The sequence below is a fragment of the Cygnus olor genome, chromosome 20 (assembly GCF_009769625.2).
Source record: "Cygnus olor isolate bCygOlo1 chromosome 20, bCygOlo1.pri.v2, whole genome shotgun sequence".
Lineage (NCBI taxonomy): Eukaryota > Metazoa > Chordata > Aves > Anseriformes > Anatidae > Cygnus > Cygnus olor.
In genome coordinates this window covers 10,635,941-10,660,890 of record NC_049188.1, presented here as the reverse complement: position 1 = coordinate 10,660,890, position 24,950 = coordinate 10,635,941, and the positions used below count along the sequence as shown (strand labels likewise).

The window sequence follows — 24,950 nt, the reverse complement described above, 5'->3', positions numbered from 1 at the left end:
CTTGACTTCCCATTCGGTGGTGTTAGGTAATGTGTGGCAGGCCAAAGGGAAACTCCCAAGAATCCTCACTGAGTTTATAACCTGGTCGGAGAGTGACAAACTACCTCGCTTCCATCAATACTTCATATTATTAAGGAATTAGCATTAAGGAATTCATGAGAAATTGTGTATGGAGTCATGTTTAATTTGTCCTGCTGTGGAAAGCTTTTTTTTTTTTTTTCTGGAGAGCATTAGTCATTCCAGCATCGCCCTTGGTAGAGTAAGTGTTGAGTAACGTCTTGGCTTTTCGCGGGAGCGTTTTGAAGTCCAGGAGTAGCCACTGTGATTTTTGGCAAGCAATTGGGATGCTCTTTGCCATGTCACGGCTGGTGAGCAAGCCCCGAGATTAACGTGATTGAATGACTGTTTTAATTTCAGCCCTGACGGAGCAAAATTAGTTACAATGATATGTGTGTGTTGAATAAAATTGTAGTTTTATTAGCTATAATTGCTGAAGAAGACTTTTTAAAGACTTGACTGCTGGGGGGAAAGATTGCTAGCACTGGAATTTGTTCTTGCACAGTATGGCATTGATTATTACCGCGGTGCATAATGTGCTAGCCCTTGGTTGGAAAGTCGTCACAGTGCAACGCTGGGACGCACCCAGCAAGGGACCCCACCGTGCGTCCCCAGCCCCCGGGGAGCGCTGCACGACTCGTGACGGATCCGCAGAGGTTGCCGGCCTGGTGCCATGCACCCGTGGCTGCAAGTGGAGCTGTCACGGTTGGTGCTTTCGGCCCTGGAGGTCCCCAGCCGAGGTGGTGGCCGTCGGGGCCGAGCGGTTGGGTGCAGTGGGATGGGGACCCGCCACCTCCCGGTGGTCGCCTCCCCTCCGCTGGGCTCCGGATCCTGAACGGGCACCGCTGAGCCTGAGGAGAGCTCAGGAGGGAAGGGGCTGAGCTGGGAGGAGGGAGGGTGCTCGTGATGGAGAGTGAGGAAAAGGTTAAAGTATTTGTTTCTTTGTTTAATTCCATTGTAATCAAACCCAGAGGCCTGGTGTGGGGGAACAATTTTTTCTAACTGTCTGGCATGCGATATGCATTTGTCTTAATTTATGTGGGGGGAGGTTGTAAATCTGCAGAAGCGCAGTGCTGGCGCTTAGATTTCACATGCGTATTTAAAATAATAGCACCTGACAGTTTACTAGGAGCTAAGAGGTTTTTCTGCTTCAGAAAGCAAAATATTGTAAGAGTTGTGCAGTTTGTATAAATAATTTGAGGAATTAGGCCAGAATATCCAGCACACTTCTCTGGAAGAGCAAAAGACGTGATAGACCTGTAAAGTTTGCAGACCTGGGGCAGAGGGGTAGAAACGCAGCCCAGACATGTAGCTGAATGTAATTTCTTTTCTCGGAGGACCTTATCCGAATTGCCACAGTGTTAGATTGCGGTGTGTTATTTCGCTTCCCTGGCCTCATTCTGCTTTACCTTGAAGGGACGGAAAAGGTGGCTTGAGAGTGCTGGAAGTGAGCAGCCCCTGCCAAATCCATCACAGCTCTGCCGTGGGGTCCTGGGGGGCAGGCAGGAGGGACCCCACCTGCTCTGGATGTGTCGGGAACTCGGGTTTTGGATCAGGACGGACTTTGCTGGGCTGGATGAGGAATAAAGGCTGCTGCGTGGTCATGAGTTATAGCTGTGAAAGTCGGTGGTTTCCCCATGGAGGTTTTACTGAATGAGCAAACTTGATTCAAAGGGAAAAAAAGGAACTTGGAATATGAAATAGGGGCTGCGGTTCCTCCCCTGCAGCATGCAGACACCCTGTAAATAACCGCCAGCTTTACAAGCTGCCTTTACAGGAGCTGCCCCTGGGCTTGCCGCCCCGTGCAGACGCAGAGCAGCGGCAGCGCCTCGGAGCTGTGCCCTGCCCGGCCGTGCGGGCGGCTCCGCAGGGGTGCACGCTGATGGTGCTTCCTCTCCTCCCCAAACTGCTCCCTTTCCGGGGGGTTGTCCTCTATCCTGGGTCCCGTTCCTGATCCCAGAGCTTTCCCAGTGGCACTCTGTGGTGGTCCCACGGTGAAGAGGCACTGTGGGGTCTCCACTGGCTCCTGGGGAACTGGTTACAATTTTGGTCTGATTTCAAATGCCTTGGCTCAGCGTACAAATCCGGGTTGTAGAACAAGACCAGAAATGAAGTTTTCCAGAAAACGTCCAGTTTCAGTCATTCCAGCTTTCCAGCTTGGTTTTCACTGATTTCGGTGGCAGCAGCTGTGGTGGCTGATTCAAATTACTGTCCTCCGGAGAGGTGCCGAATTGCTTCTTATCTTTGTAGAAGATTCAGCCTGTTCATTAAGGTGTGAGCGGTGATGGGCTGGCACCAGGTTTGATCATCTCTGACTGCTCAGGACTGCCCTGCAGAAAATGAGAGGAGTTGAAAATCCCTCAGAGGAAAGTGGGAGGAATGAATGGAGAATATTGTGTATTCCAGTTCTGGCTGGATCAGTTGCGTTAAATTCAGAGCCTTTCTGAGTACAATTAATAGTCATTTTATTTAGGTCATCCTGGTTTTGTTGCTTTAAATATATGTCGCCATTAAGGTGGAAGAAAATCAAATACATTTATCTCTGTGAATCCTTTTGTGAACTGGTTGGGCATATTTTAAATAACCCAGGGAACTGTTAGGATTATTAAAGCCTTTGGCTCCTCCAATATTTTTTTTTCTTTCCTCCTCTTATTCCCTATTCCTCCTTCCAGGCAGTGATTAAAGAAGTGGTATAGCCCTTTCTTCCCTTAGAGCCCCAAGTGGATCGGAAAAAAAAGGTTAAATAAACTAAAACCCATTACTTAGGCTTCATGTAAGAAACTGGGTCTAAATTGGATGTGTGTGGGGCATGCTGGGACAGGGGAGAAGTCGTCCGGACTTAGGAAGTGTCCGTTTGCTCCTGGCATTATCTGGCAAGTCCGTCTATCTTTTCTTTGCCCTAAGTGTGAAGACTGTGTTTATTTTGTAGCGCTCCCATTTGATGCTCATTATTACTTAGGATTAATCAGCTCCTTTCAGCCTCCATATTGAGCCAGAGCACATCGGAAGACAGGCACCCGTTTTGGGGTCGCCCGGTGTTCCTGACCGCTGGCTCCGTGCCGCGGGACGTCCTCGCGGTCCTGTGCAGGCTGCCTGGGAGCTGGCTCGGCCGCCGCCGCCCTGCTGCGAGCTCAGCCCCGTGCTGCCGCGGCTCCAGGGGGCCACCTTCACAGGCAGCCCCTCACGGGCTCCGACTGCGGGCTGGGGGGTGAGGCCACGGGGCTGAAGACGCGCCTGGGGATGGGGATGGGGAGGGCAGCTCTGCAACCAGCTGTCCTCTGCATCTGGTGGGGAGCCGGGGCTGCTGCTCAAGCACGTGGGGCTGAAGTTCCCCTGGCTTCCAGTAGCACTGGGTGCTGGCAGAGGCGGCCTTGAAACGCTGCCTGGGCCTTGTGAAACCCTGCATGTTGCTGCAGGTGGATGATCCTGCTTCGGGGTGAAGCTCTCTGCTCCAACTCCCCTGCCTGTGGTATGGAGGCTGTGTCCTCCCTGGCCCTTGGGGTCTGCCGGTCGGTCCCTCGGGTCTGTGGTAGGCAGGTGGTCAGTCCTGGGTGCATCCCAGCCAAGCCTCGGAGGTGGGATTGTCTCCAGTCCTGTTTCTGCCCCTGCAGAAAACATCCTTCTTTTCTGTAAGCAAGGCGTGAGCTGCGTGTTTTGAGTTGAGATCTGGAAAACTCGCTGTTCGAGCATCTTTGAAATACTGGCCAAGCAAAGGAACCTCGTCGTGGAGGAGGGGGTTAACTTCTGGACAGCCACAGCTTCTGAGCCTACTCAAGTTTCATTGAGTTGCATCTATGTTGTTTTTCTTCCCTTGAAATAGGGATCAATTTGCTTACTACAGGGTTTACTGCCGGTTACCTTGACTGTGTCCCTTATTTCTCCTTGATGAAAACTTGAACAAGCCGCTTGTGTTTGATTCACAGAGAACCGTGAGAAACGGGCTGTGTGTGTGAGGCAGTGTGGTTTTCTCATTCTATTCAGCCCTTTGTATATTCAAATTCTTCTAGTTTCAGTTCTTGCTGTTCTGCCAGATTTCCATACCATTGATGGGTTTTCTGCATTAATAAGTTTCTTTCTCCCCCTCCCTCCCATACCCTCACCACCTTTTTGCAACTGGTGAAAAGTTTTTCTAAGCGCGCTGCCCTCTCCATATTGATTTTCTTCTCCTGCTTGTCTAACCAGCTCTTAGATGTTTTATTTTGCAAAGCGTTAATAGAATTTTTCTTTTGCCATTGGACTCTATCTATTCAGGAGGTTTCAAGAAGTCTCATTGTGTCATTGGACTATAGAGGAAAGAGGCTATTCTTCTGTTACAATGGCTGCCCTAAAAAATAACGCAGGGTGGGGTAAACTCAAAAAGGGCAGAGACGGAGATAAAATGTTCTGACCTTAGGAGACAGAAAAGATAACCAATTAGACATTGTTGAAAGGGCACCAGCTGGCTTGACGAACACCCCCCTGATTATTTTTTCTTAAAGGCGCGCTTGGTCCAGATCTGAAGCTCAGCTGCAGGGAGCCAGCTCCCCCCTTCCAGGTTCTGGGTTTGAGCCCGGGGCTCTGATCCTTCCCCACGTAGCTGCGCGCCCGGCTCCGGCCCCAGCAGCGGGTGCAGGGGGAGCCGCGCTCCTCGGGGTCCCGGCCGGCACGACGGAAACCTCCTGGCTTAGCCCACGCAGCCTTGGCTCGTTACTGCTAGTAAGGGTTTATTTGCATAAAAAAGATCTCTGCCAAGATCATCATGCCGGTGGAGCGGGGCCTTGGTACACATGGCACAAAACTCTGTTTGCTGCGGGGGGAGACGCCCGGCACGCCGCGGGTGGGACCTCCGAAGACCTCGGAGGTCTTCTCGGGGCTCCGGGGTGGGACTCGAAGCAAAGACTTGGTGGTGGGAGGGGTGGTGAAGCTCGCGGAACAGAGTGGTTTGCGTGGGGTAAAAGGGTGGTCAGCGGGCTCGTCTGGCCTGAGGCTGAGGAAGCCACAGAGCTGTAGGAAGCAGCATGAGGTGCAGGGTGTAATTCTGGTTCCCAGCGAGGCCAGGACCTGTGGGAATGAAAAATAAAGATTGCTGCACCAGCGTAACCTCAGAGCAGAGATAAGTGGGTTTGGTAGGGTGAAGGGGAGCCCTGTCCTTATCTGCCTTCCGATAGTACTCAGACTTGTGAGTTTTCTTCTTCGAAGTGAAGAAAGACAGCAGGACAAATGACTTCGTGCTTAATGTGGTTTGGAGTTTTCAGTGCCTCAGCATCTTTAGGTCTCGTTCACGATGGGTGTTCAGGAGGCATGCCGTTCTCTGCCATCTCAGGGTGTTGCTACCACATTCTGCAAACTCCTCTGAAAAAGTTAAGAACAAGTTAACCAGAGACAGGTTTTAATAACGTCCAGGTATAGTGTAAGGTTTTGCTGCACTGCATTTTTATTATATCGTGGAATGTGTTTTAATACAGTAGTTAAGAGAGGCTCAAGCTGTGTTTTTACCACCTTCCCCAGGCATGTCTCTGCTCAGCCAAGGCTGGTACCGTAATTTAGCACGGAAGCAGGCTGAACGCGTGCTCCCCTGCATAGGAGCACTCCAGTCAAACTGGGCTCCCCGAGCCAGGAATTTTAACCAGGTGGGAGCTTTCAAATCCTGCTCTAATTCCAAGATCGTGTTAAGGCAGCAGAATCTGGCATGGGCACCAAAAGCGATCCCACCTTGGCATGAAGTGCTGCTCCTCTGCCGTCTGCAGCAGCCCGTCAGTGCAGGGACACTGATGGGACTTGCAGCTAACCTGGAGGAGAAGCGCGTAGCCGGGGCTGCTCCCCCGGCGTGATTTGCTGCACGAACACATTGGCAGGAAGGAAGAGGTCAGCACAGAAGTGAGCACAAGCTGCTGGGATGAAAGGTAGACCCTTTGGTGGCACTGTGCAAGGTGAAGAGAGAGTGTAACTGCGTTGTAAGTCACTTTTCCTGAGATAAATGATTTATAGAAATCCAGAATATAAAAGCGTGAAAATCTCATAGAAATTACTGAGGGGGAAAGAAAAAAAAACACAAAACTTTAAAAGATGACCTTCCCCCAATGTCTTCCTCAAACAGTGATGCAGGTTCTTGTCAACCCCTGGTTTAAAACAAGGAATAGGAAGGCTGTAAGTTTTTTCAGAAGTTTTTTCGGAAAGGCTGCACAGGACCTTTCCTGCAGTGGGCAGGACTGACCTGCACCAGCCCCTGAAGACTCTGAGCAACAGTTTAAAATGTGATAGTGCTGGAAAATAAATCCCAGCACAACAATCTTCTAAAATAAGTGTAAAATTTTAGGTGTGGCTGCACGGATTAAATGGAGGTGGAATAAATCATGCAAATAGTAATGAAAGTTGAAAGCAATTTGGTTGCACTTCAGTACGTTTCATCAGTCATCTCTCTTCTGAAGTGGAAATGCCAAGCCTGATGCGAATTAAACTTTGTCCCTCCTCCCTCTCCCCTCTTTCCTCTAGCTTTTCAAAAGGCCTTTTGAAAACCTCTGAATACCTTTTTTTGGCTGACCAGATTTTACCCTGCTCATGCTCCTTGAAACCTCCTAATTCTCAGCCAAGACAGCGACTCTGATTTGGAGAAGTCGTGGGTGTGATTTGCATCCTCAATTCCTCTCTTGGTCCTTCTTTATCTCTCTAAGAAAGGGAAAAAGGCTGAGAAGAGGCATGGCTAGGGACCGATGAGAGGTGGAAGAGCTGCTTAGAAGTTTGGCTTTCCAGGGCAACAGAACTTTTAATGTTCACTTTTCTGTGTTAGGATCAAATGTCAGCTAGCACGTGTTGAAAGCAGCAGATTTCCAAGAGGCAGAGCTGACCCTGAGCACGAGGAAGGAGATCTGGTGCATTGTTTCTACCTACCTGAATTGAGGCTGCTCCTGTCTTTGCCTCCCCTTCCCAGTTTGTTTGTGCTTTGTGAACTGTGCAGCCGGTGTGTTAAAGCACGCCTCTCCCCTCTTGTGTCTTGCAGGTAGAGGACGCCATGCTTATGTTTGACAAGACGACCAACAGGCATAGAGGTAAGAGGGAACGGGAGCTCAGACATCCCATTTTGTGACAGCTTCTGCACGGTGAGCACCGCCAAAAATCAGTGTCAGCACGATGACCCGTGTGGCTAAATTCAGCGGTGCTAAATCAGCAGAGCTCTTTGTGTTCGAGATGGCTCCCTCTGTCCTGCAGGTGTACAGAGGAAGGGTTGCTCGGCATGTAAGGCCAAATCTCATGTGGGTTTTCTTTTTGGAGGTGACTTTCCTGGTCAGTCTAATGAATTCTCTTTGGGAGGATCATCGTCAGGCTCTGCAGTGTCCCTGCTGATGGTAAAGCTCAGGGAGCTCTGTGGTGAGGCTGCAGGGAAGGGGCCTGAGTTAGAACAGGGGAAAAAATCCCTCTGGGTATCTGCTGTTGGTCCTATGGGACGTGCATCCAAATGGGATGCACTGGATCTGGGTCCACCCACATCCGCAGGATACACAGGGGTTATAGCAAGGTGGCTGGCATTAGAGCAAGCTGGGCGTAAGGCCAGTTGGGTTGAGACACCAGGATATTAAGGTGTTAAAGCCTTCTGTTAGGGCTTCCAGCATGCTGGAGGTTTGAAGCTCAGGGCTGCTCATCCTCCGGTGTTAACTCAGAGCAGGATCTCCAGGAGAGGAACTTCCCTCCACATATTTCACAAGACAGACAAGGTTTCATCATTGCTTGTACAGTTCTGTGAAAATGAGCCGAGGGTTATTTTCAGTGTTACGGCCGTGCCTTTCAGTGGAAATAAATGATGCTGCTCTGTCTCTGGGTGAGCAGGTGAGTGGCTCACGCCATGGCTGCGGGGCACGGAGCTCCCAGGCAGAGCAGTCCGGCAGCGGCACCGCCGAGCTGCGGGGGGTACCTGGCACAAGGAGAGGTGCTGCGGACGGGCTCTGCGACCCTGCTCTCTGAAAGAGGTTGGCTTTACGCTGCCACCCTCCCCACCTTACCAAAGCGTGTGTTCTGAGGCAGCGCAGCTTGTGGCTTCTTCCGCCATGCGACCGCAGGGACACGTAGCCCAGGGGTTGGGCTCTGCCCCTCGCACTCCAGCCTCTTACACGTTCTCGTGTGGACTCGTTGAGGGGGCTCGTCTGAGTGATAACTTACTGTCTTTACCACGTTTGTTTTAGCTTTTTGGTATCATGCAATCATGCATGTGGCCCCTTTATTTAGGGAGCCTGCCAAAAGGTGTGATGTAGCCTGCATCAGGTCAGGCAGTGTTGGGAGCCCGGGGAGCGGAGAGGGGAGCAGCCCAGAGCACTTGACTGCTGCCTTCGTGCCTCGTCTTCATCTCGGCAGCAACATCGGGAGACCCAGGCCCCTGGCGCTGCCTCGTTTGTTCACTGGTCTGGTATTCGCCTTAACAAGCAACCTAGTGCAAGCGGTGGGAGAGTCAGGCAAACCTCCAAGATAACATTTCCTCCCTCCAGCAATTCGCTCCCAGGCACTGATCCCTCTCTCAAGTCCAGGATCACAGCACCCAGAAAAATTCGGCAGCACTGAGCAAAAGGCTTGCTTGGAAAGCTGATCTCTGAGAGCCAGGGGAGGCCTTTGAACAGCCAGTACCCATCATTTGGTAATGGGAGCCAAAACCGTTGCATAGTTTGGGAAGTTCAACCCCTGACAGCTTCCTTTTATATCCGTGGAGTTTCCCATCCTCTTTGCAACCACCCTTAAACAAGCCATAAAGACCATTCACTGGGGACAGTGCTGTGGAGCTGCCGCTGTTACCGCGGAGCCGTCCCCACCGGAGGGGAGGCCGCAGGCACGGGTGGCTCTGCACGGCACTTGCATGTCCTGCCCTGCGTCCCTGTGGGGACAGGGTGAGAAAGTCCCTCTCTGCTGCGGTGTCCCGAGTCCTGGCGCAGAGTCGTGGCTGTGCCAGCAGCGAGCCCTGCTGCTGCCGCTCAGCTGTCTGTGGCCTCCTGAAACGCTTCTGCCCAATGTAATAGGGCTGTGCTGCCAGGGCAGGCAGGAGGCCGTGTAGGGACACCAAAAATAGAGGGACCAGCGTGGGAGGGTCAGCTCCGTCTGCGGGGCTCTTTTCCAGGGAGCAGGCTTACGCTTCTGCTGGGTGACCGGTGGGGACTGCTGCTAACTGCTGGCATTAGCCAAAATTCCTGCCGGCACCAAGCCCGGCACGGTGCCGAGTGGCACCGCTGTGGCTGAAGCAGCTGCCCCACAGGCACCGAGACCGGGCTCTGGGTCTTCACCTCTGCCAGTGAACGGTGGAAGGAAGAAGCAAGAGTAACAAAGCGAAAGGTAGAGAGTTGTCTTTATGCTCGTGTTTGAATTTTGCCAGTCTTCTCCGACGTTTTTTCCTTCTCCGTGCAGGTAGCTGCCAGTAATCAGGCTAATGAACTGGCTAGTAGGCTGTCATCATGAAGCGAGTTCTGCTGCATCGATCGTTTATAAAATCACCCCAGATTTTACAAATTGTGACATTCTGATTGTGTTGAAAACATGTTTAAAATGCAGTAGCATGCAAGCAGCGGTGTTAATGGCAATTCTTAAAACCACTTGCGGGTTGCAATCTGTATCTTCAAATTAGCCAAGGGAAGGAGAAATGGCAGATAAAATATCCACTGTGGTTTACTGTAGTTAGTGTATGCCTAGAATAATCAACGTAGGCAAGGGAAAGGAAAAGTATTAAAATTCGCTCCCTACTGCTAGAAAGGAGGTAAATTTCCTTGCAAGCAAATCGAGAATGTTTGTTGACGTACTGCTGGCACGTGTGTGCTGCTCGTGTGTGTATCCTGATAGCGTGTAACTTGTCTGCGAGCGTGGCGCGGGATCCACATCAGTACTCAGTAAAATTAATGTGCAGACTTAACCAGACATAGCCAGAAGCCTTTTCAAAACTGCTCATTGTTGAACACTTTTATTAATGCCTTGGGACGGCTTGAAAGCCTCACCCCAAATAAAACATTGGCCTTGCCAATGGAACACAACTCTTAGAACATTTTAAATGTCATCAAGGTAACCATTTTGTTTCCTCTGTTGATGTATTTTTCTTTTCCAGTGTCCAACCATTCCTGGAAGTTCTCTAAAGAAAATAAGAGCCTTACTGCATTTTGTGCTCATCTGTCTAGCCATATTAATGGGAGGCTCCAAATTCTGTGTGCATTTAATGGGAGAGGTGGTTACTTCTTGGAGTATTGTAGGTAAAACAATCTCTGGCTTCGCTGGGAGACAGTGTCGTCTTGCAAGGCTTCTCTTCCTAGCTTGGTCATTTAATTTTGATAGTGGGGATGCAAAGAAGTAGCACTTAGTGGCTCTGAGTCGGCTTTGTTAAGGTGACATTTCTTTTTAGAAAGGGTAATTTTGTATTTCTGCACCTTGTGCTGTACTTGTGCATTTCTGTACAGGGATTATAAAACACAAAAGTTCCGTAAACACCCTGGAAAATCACTTTCATCACTTTCTTCACTGCCTAAAATTTCATAGAGCTGAAAATTACTGGGTCAATCTTGAAAGGATTTAGTAATTGGAAAGAAGAAAAAAAAAGAGGGTGGTGTTACTTTGTTACCCTTGCAAAGTGCAGATAAAATCTGGAGTTCAGCATTAGTTATTGATCTTTGGGGTTAGAGGGAGCCTTGCAAGATGATGATGTCCTTCTAACTTCATTATGTAGCAGAGCTCTAGCAAGCGTACCGATCTGCTGCGAGCAGGCAGGCAGAGGGGGCCGGAGGGGATGGAGGGGCCGGGGGGGCTGGCGGGCTGGCCTCCTCGCCCTTGTGCTTTTCCCCGCGCCGGGTGACCCGCAGATCCCGGCAGCGGGAGCCTCGTTTGTTGTACCCATCAAAGCTGAGCAGAAATGCTGCAGCCAGCGGGGCTGCTCGGAGGAGGGAGGGAGGAAGTGTCAGATGAAAGGTGTCTGAACCGAGGGGTGCAGGAGCGGGCTCAGCGCTCCCCTGGCTGTTTCAGTTTAGCGGAAAGGAAAGTGCAGTGGAGTGGAGTGGCTCCTGATTGATAAATTCGCGTGGCAACTCCCTCTTCTCCCCTTTCTTTCTGTGATTGTTAAGCACGTAGGTAGAGAAGAGTCAAGAGAAGGTGAGGTATCGGTTAGTTAATGTGATGGGATGCTCTTGATCCTTAAATGCTCTCCACGGGCATGTGCCTGCTTTGGGCTGTGCTTGCCTTGCCCATCTGCTGCCTCAGAAGCCATCGGCAGCATCTGCCACGTCAGTCCCACGTCTTGAGCGTGCAGGAAGAAAAATAAAGATTTTGACTGATTGAATCCCCCAAGTTGTAATTGCTGGTATTAAATGTAATGCTATATGTTTTTCCGAGCCATACAGCCCCCAGAGTTATTTTCATATCAATTAACTCTCTCACATGGTTAGGAATGGCAGGAGAGAGAGGAGAGAAGTGACAGCATGTGATCTGGGCTTCTTTAATCTTAAAACTAAACAAAATTAGCGAAAGACAGGCTGTCTGTGCGATGCAAACAATATCCTACGTGTTTGGGCTTAACCCATCTCCAGAAGACGGGCGTTTATCGTGGCAGACCTTGCAGTGACTCGGCCTGCTGCAGACCCGCTGGCGGTGCCGTGCCTCCGCTGGGCTCCTGGTGTCTTCGGTGCAGAGATCAGCGTGCCTGTGAGAGGAGAGCCCTGGGGGCTGATCTAAAACTGCAGAATCCAAACCAAAAGATTCGTTGTTGCCTTCTCCCGGCTGCTCACCGGTGTGGCGTGGCTGCCCGTGCACCTCCACGCACGCACTCAGCTCCACCGCTTCCTCGCCACCTTCTCCTCTCAGGGCAGAGGTGAGGGTTGAGCCTCGTGCTTGTGCCATGCCTATCTGGCAGATCGCAGCGCATAAAAGTAATTGTCCAGGTGGAAGCGGTTGGCATAATCGCTGTATTTATTGGAAGAGACAGGAGTGATGTTGTTGGTGAGATATTGCCTGTGCCGCAGCGAAGGATGATGCTTTTCTTAGGAGAAAAACAGCCTTTTGTGTTGTCCGACTGCCAAAACCTCCGTTTCGTAGTTGACCTCTGAAGTTATAATTGACATTTTTATAGATGAGATATAAATATAATTAAGAGTCACTGCAGTTATTTGTTTATCGCTGTCTCCCTCAAATAAAGCAAGGTCATGTGCATTTAAAAATACATCTCCAAGCAGTTTTGAGCAGGCAGTGTTTAAGATACGTGGAAGTAATTGCCTAATTTGGTCATTTTCAGCGTAGCTTTTCTTGGCAGCGGTGTGCCAGTAGTACCGTGCACTCGGAGGGAAGCACGGGAGGAAACCTTTTGTCTGCTCACGGAACTTTGCTTTTAGAAGGATGGGGCTAAAGGGAGAGCTCCTGCTTGGCCGGGTTTGACCCGCAGGATTTTGGAAAAGCATCCACAATGATGGTGGTGGTGTTTTTAGCGCATAAAGTGCTTTAAGAGCTTTGGATGAAAAGTGTGACGTAAGACATAAATGGAGGTGGTATTATTATTATTGCTCTCCTAGATGAGACTGGCTTTTATTCCCTTGTCAATTTTATCACTCCATAAATGGGACTCCAGAGAGTGCAGTTGTTTGGAGAGAAGCGCTCGCCCTGCTTCGGCTCGTCCGTACACACGTTCCCTAGCCGGTGGAATTCATCCTGGGGACCTGCATCTTGCAGCACCAAGCCCGATTTTAACCCCTGGTGCACGGAGACACAGCGCGTTTGTCTCCTGTAGGAGGCACAGAGGGCTGGAGGGAAGAGTAGCTGCAGACAGGGCTTTTTATAGCGACTTTAAAGCAAATATTTGCTTCAAAACTTCAGAGGAGGGCTGTGAAGATTAATTAGTTAGTATTATTTACCATTTACAGACCTATCAGTGAAAGTAGTGATGGCTGAGCTACAGTGCCATCGTTCACACCTATCTGTTTAGATTGCAGTTATGACATGTGCCATATTAATATTTCATGTGTGTATGCTTTTAATATTACATCCTCACTTATAAATATTCATGTCGTAAAACACATTAATGACTGCAAGGCTGAAGAATAATATTCACAGCTCTCTGCTTTGTATCCTGAGTTCAAACCCATCCCAGGTGGGCAGGAGGAGGCGCCGCGGTGGCTGCGGCTGGCGAGGTGGCGCGCGAGGAACGGTGGGTCCGCGTCCCGCCTGTTCCCATCTGGCTTAGATCTCTCCCCCTTCGATCTCTCCCCCTTCACCTCGGAGCCCATCGGGGACACTGCGAGCGCTCCATGCCCCGGGCAGGGGTGGCTGCAGCCGGGTGGTGCCTTCGGCAGGCCCCACACCAGCCCCCCAGGCTTGATGCGCTTGGCGCTGCTCACCGGTTGTGTGTCAATGAACACAAAGCAAAAAGGAAAAGCTGCCAAATCTTGGATCCGTCTCCCCTGTCTTCTAATTTCCTGGCCAGCGGCTATTGCTGCTGCAACAGGGCGCCTTACGTGAAGTGTAAGGATAAATGCATTCACGCCAGTATGAGCCCTGCGTCCCAGCAGACCCCGTTTCAGAATAGCAAATAAGGCTCCTGGCCGCGCTTTTCAAGGCGATTATTGAACGTCTCGGGTGGTTACAGTCATTCTGCCCCCAGCCTCATGCTGTATAACGCCACCTGAGGCTTGGAATAATTGCCCAGCTATGTACTGTCTGTCATACCTTATTGCTTAATTTTATACCAGTAATGAAAATTACATCCAGAGGAGGAGAAAGAGCGAACAGCTGCACTGGCCAGGACGCACCTAAGGAATAGATGTGTGCAAATGCTTTCTCTAAAGAAGGGGAGAGACTCGGCTTGCCAGCAGCACTCGGGAGATGGCTTGACATTTTTATTTTCTTGTTTAACAAACAAATGCAATAATAATAAGGAAAAAAAATCCCACCAACCTCCAGTAAAGGTTGCAAACATAGCACAGCAATTAGTTTGAAAGTCTCCAGTTACACAACCAGACTTTAAGGTAAATGCCAACTTAAAAGTACGTTGTAAAGGACAGTGGATTTGTAATGCTCATTTGTATCTTGTCTTTATAGCTAACTTAAAAACAAATTATTTAATTGCCTCTTCCCAGAGGGAGCCTTGTGTAGCCAGACCTTTTTGACCTTCTTAATTTATCTAGCCTCCTTTCAATTAGCTTTAATACAGGCAGTGAGAAGAGGAGACATTGACGGAAATGTGCAGGCTGCTCCGCACCCTCCTCTATACAGGTGAGGCGAGGCGAGGGCAGGCGGCCCCGACACCCGGTGCTGAACAGGACCCAGAACAGAACGTGCAGGAAGGTAGAGGCGTTCAGGAGGAAGGTCAGCGTTTACTGTGGCACCTGTGTACAGAAGATACTAAATAGCTTTTCAAATAAGCCTTCTGAAATCACTGGGATGCTCTAAATGATGGCCTCGCAGATCACCAGAGGCTGATAGCCAGGTGCCTCAGATGGGAAAGCAGAGACACAGGAAGGTGGGAGCTGGCAGTGTTGGTGTTGTAGAAGGTATCGGTGTGGCACCCAGGGCTAGAAGTAGGCAGAGCCACCAGCAGCAAGCTGGGCATTTCCCTCCCGTAGAACTTCAGTTAATAGTCACTATCTCAAAAAGAGAAGTCTTCCCATTCACCTAGTACTGAACAGTATCAATAACTTAATGTAATTAGACTACGGTAGTATTGGAGAGTGCAAAGTAAATCAATGGAACCTTTCTCATCTCTGAAAGGTTCTTCAGGAACCTTAAAGCAAGAATTGTGCAAACATTCAAGATATATTTTTTTAATTATGATAACGGTTCTGTTGCATGTGTGGAAAGTCAGTACGCAGGGGCTCGGCTGGGATGAGTGTTTGCATTAGAAGCAGACAATGTAATCTTCACAGCCGAAGCTGCATTGAGAAGACAGTGAGGTCATTTTAATATGCCTTCAGTTTGCCATCTTTATTGTCACTGCTGAGCAGCCAGTTTGAGCGACAGATAAATTAGCAAAAATCCTGATGATCTGTGAATGGAAGGAAACCCTAAATGCCGTGAATAAGTTCTTGCTTATGAATCTACTCAGCTAATGATACCAAAAACCTTTTGCCTCCCAAAATGCAAGAACGAAGTGATTAGCAGGTAGTGCTTCAAGTCTTGTGGGACTATTTGAAAATGTTAATTGAGGAAAGGCCAGAAACAGGAGGAGAACAAAATGCAACATTTACATAGATGGGCAGTCTTAATACAATGAGCAGAATTAAAATCAGCAGAGCGACCTTGAGAAAATAGGCAGCTACTTGCAACGTGTCTGTGCCCAAAAATATGATGTGAAAATACCGAAACATCCTGCATTTTCCCTCCCTAATGCATTGTTTTCTTTTCCCAGTGGATTGCTCAAAGTGTATTGGGTGAAGCTTTTTAAATACACCGCATGGGTGGGGATTTTATTTTTCCTATCTGTGCTCTGTATCTGCTGCTTTTGATAATAAAGCTTTTAGAGCACTTCTACCGAACATGGGGAGGGCGTTCTCAGCAGCCTGGGAAGGCTGAGGGAGGGCGAGCCGTAGTCAGCGGTGTCACCGGGAGCGGTTGGCGTCCCTCCGTGTGCCGGCGTCAGTCCCCTCTGTCCGCTGCCACCCCGTCGCGGCTGGTGCCCGGATGCTGCTGAAGCCTTTAATTTTCCAAGGTCATTGCCATACGTACAGCCTCCTGGTGACCTGTTTCCACGAACAGATAACATCCCCTATCCCAAAACCTGGAGATTCAGCAGAAATGCGGTTACGCAAATATGCTGGCAGTGCAGGGGAAGCTCTGCCAGGCTGCCCCTGGCCGCTCTGTTTCCCCGGGCAGTTGTTCTGGTGGGGGGCGAGGCGAGGGGTGGCCGGGCTGGGCGGGGGTCACCCCATGCGGGGGTGCGAGCTGCTGCCCCTGGGCTGCTCGGCGCGAGGCTCTGGTGGCTCCGCTGCTGGCAGAGGGCTTGGGAGCGGGGCGTGTAGATGGAAACAACGCTACCCTACAATTAATGGTTTACGGCTCTTGCAGGGATACATTCTACCTAATCAATCCTCTTGTATTAGCAAATTAGAAGCTGTTAAAATTACCAGTTTAGATATGTAAAACGCGTACCGCAGCAGCAACGCCTGTGCCTGCGCCGTGATGCTGCTGCTGTCCCGGCTCTGGCCTGGCTCCCCGCTGCCACCCTGCTGTCCTGCACGGGACCTCGCAGCTCAGAGTATTGTGGGAGGTGGGCCCGGAAAGGCCAAAGGGGGAAGCACTGACTTCCTGAAACTCTCCAGCTCCAAGTTCACCTCCCAGCCAGCCCGCAGTTAGCAACAAGGGAAGGCAGAAAGGTCTCCAAACAGAGTGATTCTGCCATGATTTCATCTTCCCCTCTCTCCCCCTTCAGGTGAGACCCTTTGTGCTCGCTCCCCAGGTGTCTCGCGGTGCAGATTTTGGGTTGGGTGACGCGGAGGGACGGCAGACAGCTCGTCACAGGCTGAGCAGGAGGGAGCTTGTGTGGCTTGCACCGTTCCTTCTCGGTGCCCTCTTACCTGTACTTGGGGCTGGTTTTCCTAAACCATTAAGTTTGGACTTCAGATTTCTTTAATTAGGTTGATTAATATGTTCTGGCAAGGAGTGATTTTGCTTATTCTGTATGTTTGTTTGTTTGTTTGTTTTTTAACCTATAAGCTGATGTAAGAACATCTGGCACTTTTTTTTGCTGGATCTGATAGAATAAATAAGTTGAAAAACAGCTTCTTGCAAAAAAGCACAGGTCAGCGGATTTGGTGGGGTTTGTGCTTGTTTTTGTTTTTCTTGTTAATTTATTGAGCGTTTTCTGGACCAGAAAGAGTACCTTAAACTAATGTGATGATTTGGAGATTATTCTCCATTTAAAAACTCCTGTGAACAATAACCACTTTTCCTCATTTTCCTGCTTTGGTAGAAGACCAGGAGCGAGCAGATCTATAGCAGGTACCCGCCCAGCCCTCCACGGAGCGATTTCGAAGCCCTTTGCACACATGTAGGGAATGAAGCCCGCAGCATCCCCATGAAAGCAGTAGGTTGTAGGGAGCTCGGGGCACGGCGAGGTTAATTGACTTGCCGGCACTCCTGTCAGAGCTGAGAGCGGAGCCAGGGCGGGCTCCTGGGCGGGTGCTTCCACCATGGCACCGTCTTGCCGTATTTACTCTTGGTGGGACTATCGCTGGCCCCAGCATAAGTCACTGGGGAGCAGTGTCATTGACTTCAGGCGGTGAGCACCGACCAGTGGGCAGCGAGCGCCAGGCGCGAACACCCCCGGGGAAGTTGTGCGGGTCTCTTCTATCAGCTCTGCTCCTCCGCACCCACTCAGCCGACTAACAAAGGAGTGAGGACATTTGTTTTCCTCCAGCTTCTGGATGTTCCCCGTAATTGCAGGAAAACAAATCAGATGACAGAAGTGTGGGATTTGTTTTCTTGCAGATCAGCTGCCTGTTTCCCCACCACCGAGGTTTTCGCGTGACCGTTTGAGTGGGTTTTGGTTTATCCCTCGCAGGGCAGGAGCCTGTGCTGGTTTTGTCCCCACGTTTGGGGTTTTGGAGGCTTCAGAAGCGGCATGTGGGTTGGGTGGGGGGAGATGGCGGTAGGCTAATAACGTGCCTGGCTGCTCGGGGAAGGAGCAGCTGCGGAGGGGAGATGAGAGCAGCTGTGGGTATGAAATTAGTCATTCTATGAAGAAATGGATTTGATAAATAATAAAACAGTGGTATTAACAACAGATGCTTTCCAGGTCAGATGACTTTGATAAAAGCACCCAACAACCGTGGGTAATGGTATGAAAAATATATATCTATATTTATAGGTCTATCTATATGAAAAGGCCTATAAATAAACGTGTGCTTGCGCAGAGATGTGTGTGTACATGCTTACATGTAAATGTACCTGGCATTTTATCTCTCTTTTAAGGTGACAGTGAAAGTTCAACGCAGACTTTGAGACTTGCCAAGAAAACCTGAAATCTGATCAATGCCTCCCGCATCTGAAGGCTCCCACCCTGAGCACTGGCTGCATTTGTTTTTATATTCATACCTTTTCATTTTGATAACTGTTTTGATTTGTAAAATACTATGCCTTATACAATGTTTCCTTTATGATGATTTAGTATGCTCCTCTTATCTTTCACCTTAAATCTTTGATAAGAGCATTTTAAAAATGAAATTGCTACCTGACACCATTATCAACCGTTGGCTGCCTGCCAGAGGAGAAGGCATTACCCAGGCGGAGGCAGGAGAGACGAGAGACTTCCAGAGCCGCAGCCAGCAGCGCGCAAAGCGCCCAGAGTGGTGCTGGGTGCAGGTACTGGGCAAAGGAGGGCAAGGAGTGGGGCCAAGAGCACTGCAGGACCTGAGCATGGCCTCTGCTGCCCGCTCCTCGCCCCACAGCCCCACTGGGGTAACACCGGCCGTGTCCAGGTGATGGCACCGAGTCCGGGCATTTCTCTCTCCCCTTCCTGCTGAAGCGTTGGTGCCCCGAGCTGGCCCGTCAGCGGTGCTTGGCATGGCAGCGGGGCTGCTTCGTTTTCCCCACAAAGCCGTAAAAGCAAACCTGGGGCTCAGGTTGCCTTTATCTGGCAGCACAACGTTGCCTGCGAGTTTCCAGCACGTTCGTGTAATTGAAATGTTTTTGGATAACTGTTCGCTGTGCCTGCTGAATGTAATTTATCAGTGGAAAGGCATCAGCAGTGGGAATATCAGTAAATAGAACTGTCTGACATGGCAGGTCATTTTTATTTTAATATAGTGGATTTAATGAACTCTTGTCTTTATAATTCATGGTACTTGCAGAATGCATCCATTTCCCCTCCTTAATGACGTTAGTTACAGATCTGTCCTTTGTTAGAGGGCTTTATTACGGCTGGAGACCTTAACTCTCTATGAGTTGTGGCGATGCGTCCCCAGCGCGAAGGGTTGTGTAATAGATTGTTGCCTTTTACGTTCAAAACTATTAGCGATAAACATAGCCAAAAACCTCCCTGAGTACTTCATGCATTATTAATTATTATTATTATTGAAACTCCTGAAAGGTCATTTGTGAAGACCTGTGCTGTGTTTTGCCAGCTTACCGGGGCTGGATCTGGGCTGCTCGCGCAGTGACACCTTGCCGCTAGCTCGTGCGTGCTTGAGTGTTTGGGTCGCAGCCAACAGAAGCCCCCAAATCTGCTGTCAAGTGATTTAATAGCATTTGTGTCCAGCCTAACCCAATCTATCTCACCTCGCAGAGAAGAAAAAAAATAATCCTGCATCAAAATTACTGCTTTTGGAACTGTCTTGTCTCTTTTGAGTAGGAACTGGAGACAACTAGACAAGCTTCAATGAAAGCGAATAAAGAAACATTACTTTCTGAACACAATCTTCTGTTACCAGTCACTTTTCAACAGACATTCAATCAAAATGCTAATAGCAAAGGCAACAAGGGAGTGAGGTTATTGTAATACTAATTGATAGGCTGCAGGGATGGGTTTTGATAAGTGCTGCTGAAGATGTATTTTTGAAATATGATTCTCTTTAATTACAATGATACTAATAAGAATGAACAAATGATTTAATGATAGTTTTCTAGGTAATGGCTTAAAGATTTTGTTCAAGTTATTTTGAAGGCTTTTTTTAAAACCAGAAATTATGAAAATCACCTTAAAAATAAAGCCATAGTGGAAGGTAGTGACTTTATCTAGACTTGTGTGGCTACTTTGCATCAAAATTAATACTGTAAAATATGAAGCTCTTGAATACAAAATCCAATCATTTATTTATACAATAGACTTTGCTAAAAGCCCATAGTTGAAGCCACATTGCATGTAGGAATGCATTTAACGTCTAATGCTTGGAATAATTAGGATCAATTATGCCAGCCAGAATTTTAAAAGATGTTTTGAGGGAGGGCAAAAATGTGCTGAGGGGTGTTCAGTACGGCTTTAAAGTGCAGCTAGGGTACCCGTTTTGATCGTCCTGATGGAGGCTGCTGACACTGGCTACTGGGAAGCTCCAGACGAAGCCACCGCAGGTGACGGCGCGAGTCCCCGGTCAGTGGGCGCTGTGCCAGCGGGCGCCCTCCTGCCTGCTCTGTGCCCCAGGAAATGGGGGGGACAAAGGAAAAGGGCAGAGCTGTCACTAGCGGGCTGCCTCGGCTTCAGCTAATTTTTGATGAATTAATTGATAATAAAACAAAGAAGGTTGTTGTTGGTTTTGAGTGAGGGTTTTGCTTTTGTTGACGTGGGTGGGGGCTTTTCTGGGGCAGGGAAGGATGATCTCTGCTGCCTTTCAATTTGTCAGGCTCTCTCTCAAAGATCTGCCAGAGAAGAAAGGGTAATTAATAGGCTTGAAGTCATTTCCGATGTGTCAGTATTTCTGCCTTGCTTCCAAGTGATAATGTTCGCTGGCTCGAGGCCTCCGGGGAGCCTTCCATCTTATTAACTTGTCTAGGAGAAACAGTGAGTGGGGACAGCTTGGGCCAGTGGGTGACATGAAATAAGGATTTGTGGTGTAGTGAGCTGTAAACACTGGGGCTGATTGAGTAAAAAGTGGGGAAAAAAATTAAAAATGAGGAAAAAAAACACTAAAAAGGCCACTTGTCATAAGTACAGCAGCACACGTCCTGGTGGGGGAAGCGATGCACTTTATTTAGGCCAGCCTGTACCGACCCCGGAGCAAGGACCCTCTTGCTTCATGTGTCTCAAAAACCACTCTGTGGAGCTGGAGCTCTGCATCCTGAATTTCCATCCTCCCTGGTGCATGTCTGTGTAGTCTTTATCCTGTTGCCCACCACATGACCAGCCTTCTGCTTCCTCCACCTTTGTGCCCTGTGTACAGGGCATCGCCTGTCCAAGCCTGGGAAGGGAATGGGCAACTGCACTGCGATGCCAAAACGTGCGCTTTAGGATATTCCTATGGAAAATTTTCCTTTACACCACAGAGACATAGAAAAACAACTTAAATGCATATCCCTTCCCCTGCCTGTTAAGTAAATCCCTGTGAGCAGAGGGGTTCCTTTCGGAACTTGTGGTGCAGGCTGGTTTTGGAGGTGGGGAGCGCCTTGTGCTGCTTGGGTTGTCCTTCATCAGCTTTTGATCAGGAGAGGCACAATTAGAGGAGCAGTTGTGTGCATCTAGTTGGCAAAATAATTGTTATTTCTTATCCTACCTCACTCTCAGTGTTACATCATTCCAAGGTCATGCTCCGGAGGGAGATGTGCAGGAGAGGAGAGATTCCTGGTCACTGCATGTGTTCGGCAGCTCCACCTGGAATCCCTGCGTCAGCACAGGGGGTGTGTAATTGCTTCCCCCCTCTCAGTCCTGGTGAGATTTCATTAATTAGAATTAGAACACTTAAAAATAGTGAGAATTTTTAAACTGTTATCCCGATTGTCCTGTGTGATGTCGGAAGGGGCTGGATGACACCTCGGTTTTCCTCCTCCTCCTGCCAGCTTTGCTCAGTGATGGTGCAGGGCCTGACGCCCCCGAAGCACCGCTGGGCTTGGTCCTGTTTGGGGTGGGAGCCTGGGGGCAGCAGGTGGAGAGCGGGGCGGGGCGGTACCCAGGTGCACCTCATTCAGGGCAGTTAGAAATACAGTGGTTGGAGGCAGGGTCAGAGTTTGGGCTGTGCTGGGTTGTCCACAGGTCTCTGACTTCAGCGAAAGCTGCAAGATGCCCTGGAGAAGAGGGAGAGGGACGAGAGAGCAGTATCTGTATGTTCAGCCTGGTAAAACAAGGAGGGGATGGCTCGGAGCAGTGTTCTGTGCAACTGAGCTGATGCGCCTTGTGCAGAGCTGATCATCGCTGTTGTTGGAGCTCTGACCTTCATGACAGATGTGGGCTTACGTAAGGGTGATGCTGTATCTACATATTTAACCTTCTTGGCTTGTTTTGGTTTTGACTTTAAATTCTTCATAGCAGAAGTGCAAAAGAGATTTCATTAGCTGTTAAAGAAAAACACAACGGAGACAGCACTGGTTTCAACTGTGTACAAGCTGTTCCTTGGAGATTGTTCCCTTTTTTTATTTTTTAAAGTAGCAAACCTTGGTGTTTTGGGTCACTGGGAAGGAACAGGATGTCTTTCACATATTGACAGATTTGTTTCTTCTCTTTTCTTTTCTGATCTCACTCCTGTTTGTCAAGCTCACTTTTCATTTTCCAGAGAAATGATTATGACTAAACATCTCTGACAACCTCTTCGCAAAGTGTGAGAAGGCTACAATGGAGAAAAAAAAAGCCATCTCAAAGCAGTTCAATGATTAACCTACTTAACTGGGAAGTTTTTCTTTTCCACTGCGGCGCGTATTTCTGCACAATGGAGTTCCTCTTGCAAGCACTTGCTCGGGAGGCACTAGTATAATTAAAATTTGTTTTAATATTCTTTGAAAATTAAACCTGAATCCTTCATGTTAGGAAGAATGACCGTGCATGTATTAGTCCTCTATGTTTTCTTGTTGTTGTTAGCTTATTCAAATATTAACACTGCCTGCATGCTCAAAATGATGTTTTGTGTCCATTAACAGAGCTTAATTCTCAAATTAAATGATGAATGATATATAGGAGTAGGTGGAAGCTGGTTCCTGGATTTTTTATTTTATTTTTATTTTTTAATGCTAATGTTACTCCCTAGAGGTAAATAAGGGGAGGGGATGCAGTGCAATATTATCACTCTGAAATTAAAATAAAGCCTCATTATTTGAGGATGGAATTTAGTGGCTGAAGGTTTACTCTTTGTCTGAAGCTTCATGCTGAATTCTTCCAGCTAATTGCCTGCTGATTAGCTGACACAGGCATTGCTAATGCTGGCCTTGAGCATGAAATTATCCCCTGAATGTCCGGGACAGGCAGTGCAGAGCTGGGCAGCTGTGGGGCTGCCTTGGGCTCTGCTGACCTGCAGGGATGGGACAGGACAGGGATGGGACAGGGTAGGACACTTGCTCCATGCCAGCCAGGAGCCCTCGGCCCCATGGCCACTGCTCCTTCCCTCGCGGTGCAGCAGCGTGGCTCGTGGCCTAATGCACTTCGTGATACTGTGTACATTTGCACACCTCTGTTTCTTTTTTCCTGATAGTTTTGAGTTCTTTCCAACTGAAGGACTTGAGTAGCCAATATAAATATATATGTATTTGGTACCTGTGTGGAAACAAAGGAAATGCTAGCCTTCAGATACCAGGTAGCCACTTCTCTACCTTCTCTAGTCAAACTTAGCCCTTCTGTGGGGAAAGTTTTTAGGGGAGTAAAAAAATACAGAATTTAAAGCTGCAAGCTATTTAAAAACTATTCTTTTATTTTTGCACTGACTGTGGAAAAACTACCTCCGCTTGCTAAAAGCGCCAGGAAACCTCCAAGTATGTGGATGTTTTCCCCTTTCCCCAGCTGTCTTTCTGAACTTGATTTGAAACGCGCTGGAAATATCTCTGTTCCTGATCTATTGAAAGTTTCCATTATTGACCGGCAGAAAGGCTGCTTTTGTGTGTGTGTTGCTTGTGGGCAAAAGATAATTTTAAAAAGCACCCTGTTTATCTCAAGAGAGCAGCGCGGTCGGAGTGCCGGGGAGGCGGCAGCCCCGGGCCAGCCGTGGCTGATGGGTCTCGAGCTCTGGGTGCAAGACAAGGCATTGTGAGAGCAGCTTGATGCTGGCTGGGGGCTTGGGGACGTTCCAGGGGCTGTGGCAGGCCCAGCCGGTGGCCGCAGCCACCTCCCCCTTCCCACCCCGTGGGCAGCCAGGGCTTACGGGGATTAGCGACGCTAAACCCGGCCTCCCCTCCTCCTGGGAGCCGGGCACTAATAAAGCTGTACCAGGCTGAAAGGACAAGTAAACACTGCTTTGTAGCTATGGCAACTCGGGAAACAAGAGCTGCGTGGAGTATTTCGGAGGAGAGCCCTTATTATCGAGAGTTTAAAGGGAAGGTTCTTAAAAACGCGGAGAGGCTTGGCAGGGTAATTAGACTTGGTGCTCTCAGAGCAAATGCGTAGTCTCATGAAGCGTTACCAGAGCGTCTGGCCTCGCTGAGAAAATACAGAGACACTCAGCACAACAGCACATCAAACCCGGGCGGAGATCGTGCCGACATGAGTGGGTGTGCTGCCACCGAGCCCCTGGTTTGCGCTCTTATCCTGTCAGTCCCGGCCCTCGAGGCCTGCCCGCTGCGCGGCCTGCCTGCCGGCATGGTGTTACACTGCCTGGGCTGCCTGGGAGGAGGAGGCTTGTGCTCCTCAGCCCCAGATCAGGTGCAGGTCACAGCCTGAGAACTGCCTGCAGCTCTGGGAGCATTGTTAGACAGGTCCTGGGCAGGAGGAGCTGAATCTGTGTGTGAGCTCTGCGCTGCTGGTGGCTTCCAGGTGGCCCACTGGCATGTAAGTGGTGAGTTCTGGTGGCCGAGTTTTTGACGTTTGAAGTCAAAACGCAACCAGCTAATGAGTCACTATGTGGTGGTTCACATGAAGCCCCTCGTGTCCTCACCTCTGCTGAGCTGCTCCCCTGTTTCAGCACCCCAGGGGGAATGGGCTGAGGGTCTGGCTTTGGCTCTGCTGCTGGTTCCCTGCGTGCTGGTGGCAACTCTCCTCCTAGCTCCATGCCTCAGTTTGCCTGTCTGTGCTAGGCGTGAATAGCAGTGCACTTGCCTTTTGTCCACTGCCTTGAGCTCCTTAAATGATTTTTAACGGTTTGCAGGTGTCAGACTTTATTAAAAGAGGAGAAGCAATGTGATGCTCAGGTGGAAGTGACGATTTCTATCCAAAGGAAAGAACTGTTGGCCTCTGCTTTCATCTTCCAAAATGGTGCAGTACAGTCAGTGCTGGGGGAGGATGTTAGCTGACAGCCAAGCAACCAAAGACCTCTTTTTGTCTCCCAGCACGGCGAGGCAGAAGCCTCCAGCCTCGGGCAGCCTTTGCTGCGACCTGCTCTGCCTGCAGAGCAGAGGGCAGCCCGGCTGCAGCAAGGCTGGGTTTCTGCTCC

The 24,950-nt window shown here is 49.4% G+C and overlaps 1 protein-coding gene across 12 annotated transcripts in view; it reads left to right on the top strand.

Annotated features, from left to right (window-relative positions):
* Window positions 1-24,950, top strand: part of MSI2 (musashi RNA binding protein 2) — a 238,470-nt gene that overhangs the window by 134,197 nt on the left and 79,323 nt on the right. For all 12 annotated transcript variants that reach the window (XM_040532879.1, XM_040532874.1, XM_040532871.1 and 9 more), the window contains one exon: window positions 7,034-7,082. In XM_040532879.1, coding sequence (XP_040388813.1) covers window positions 7,034-7,082 — 49 coding nt within the window. The remainder of the gene's footprint in view (window positions 1-7,033; window positions 7,083-24,950) is intronic.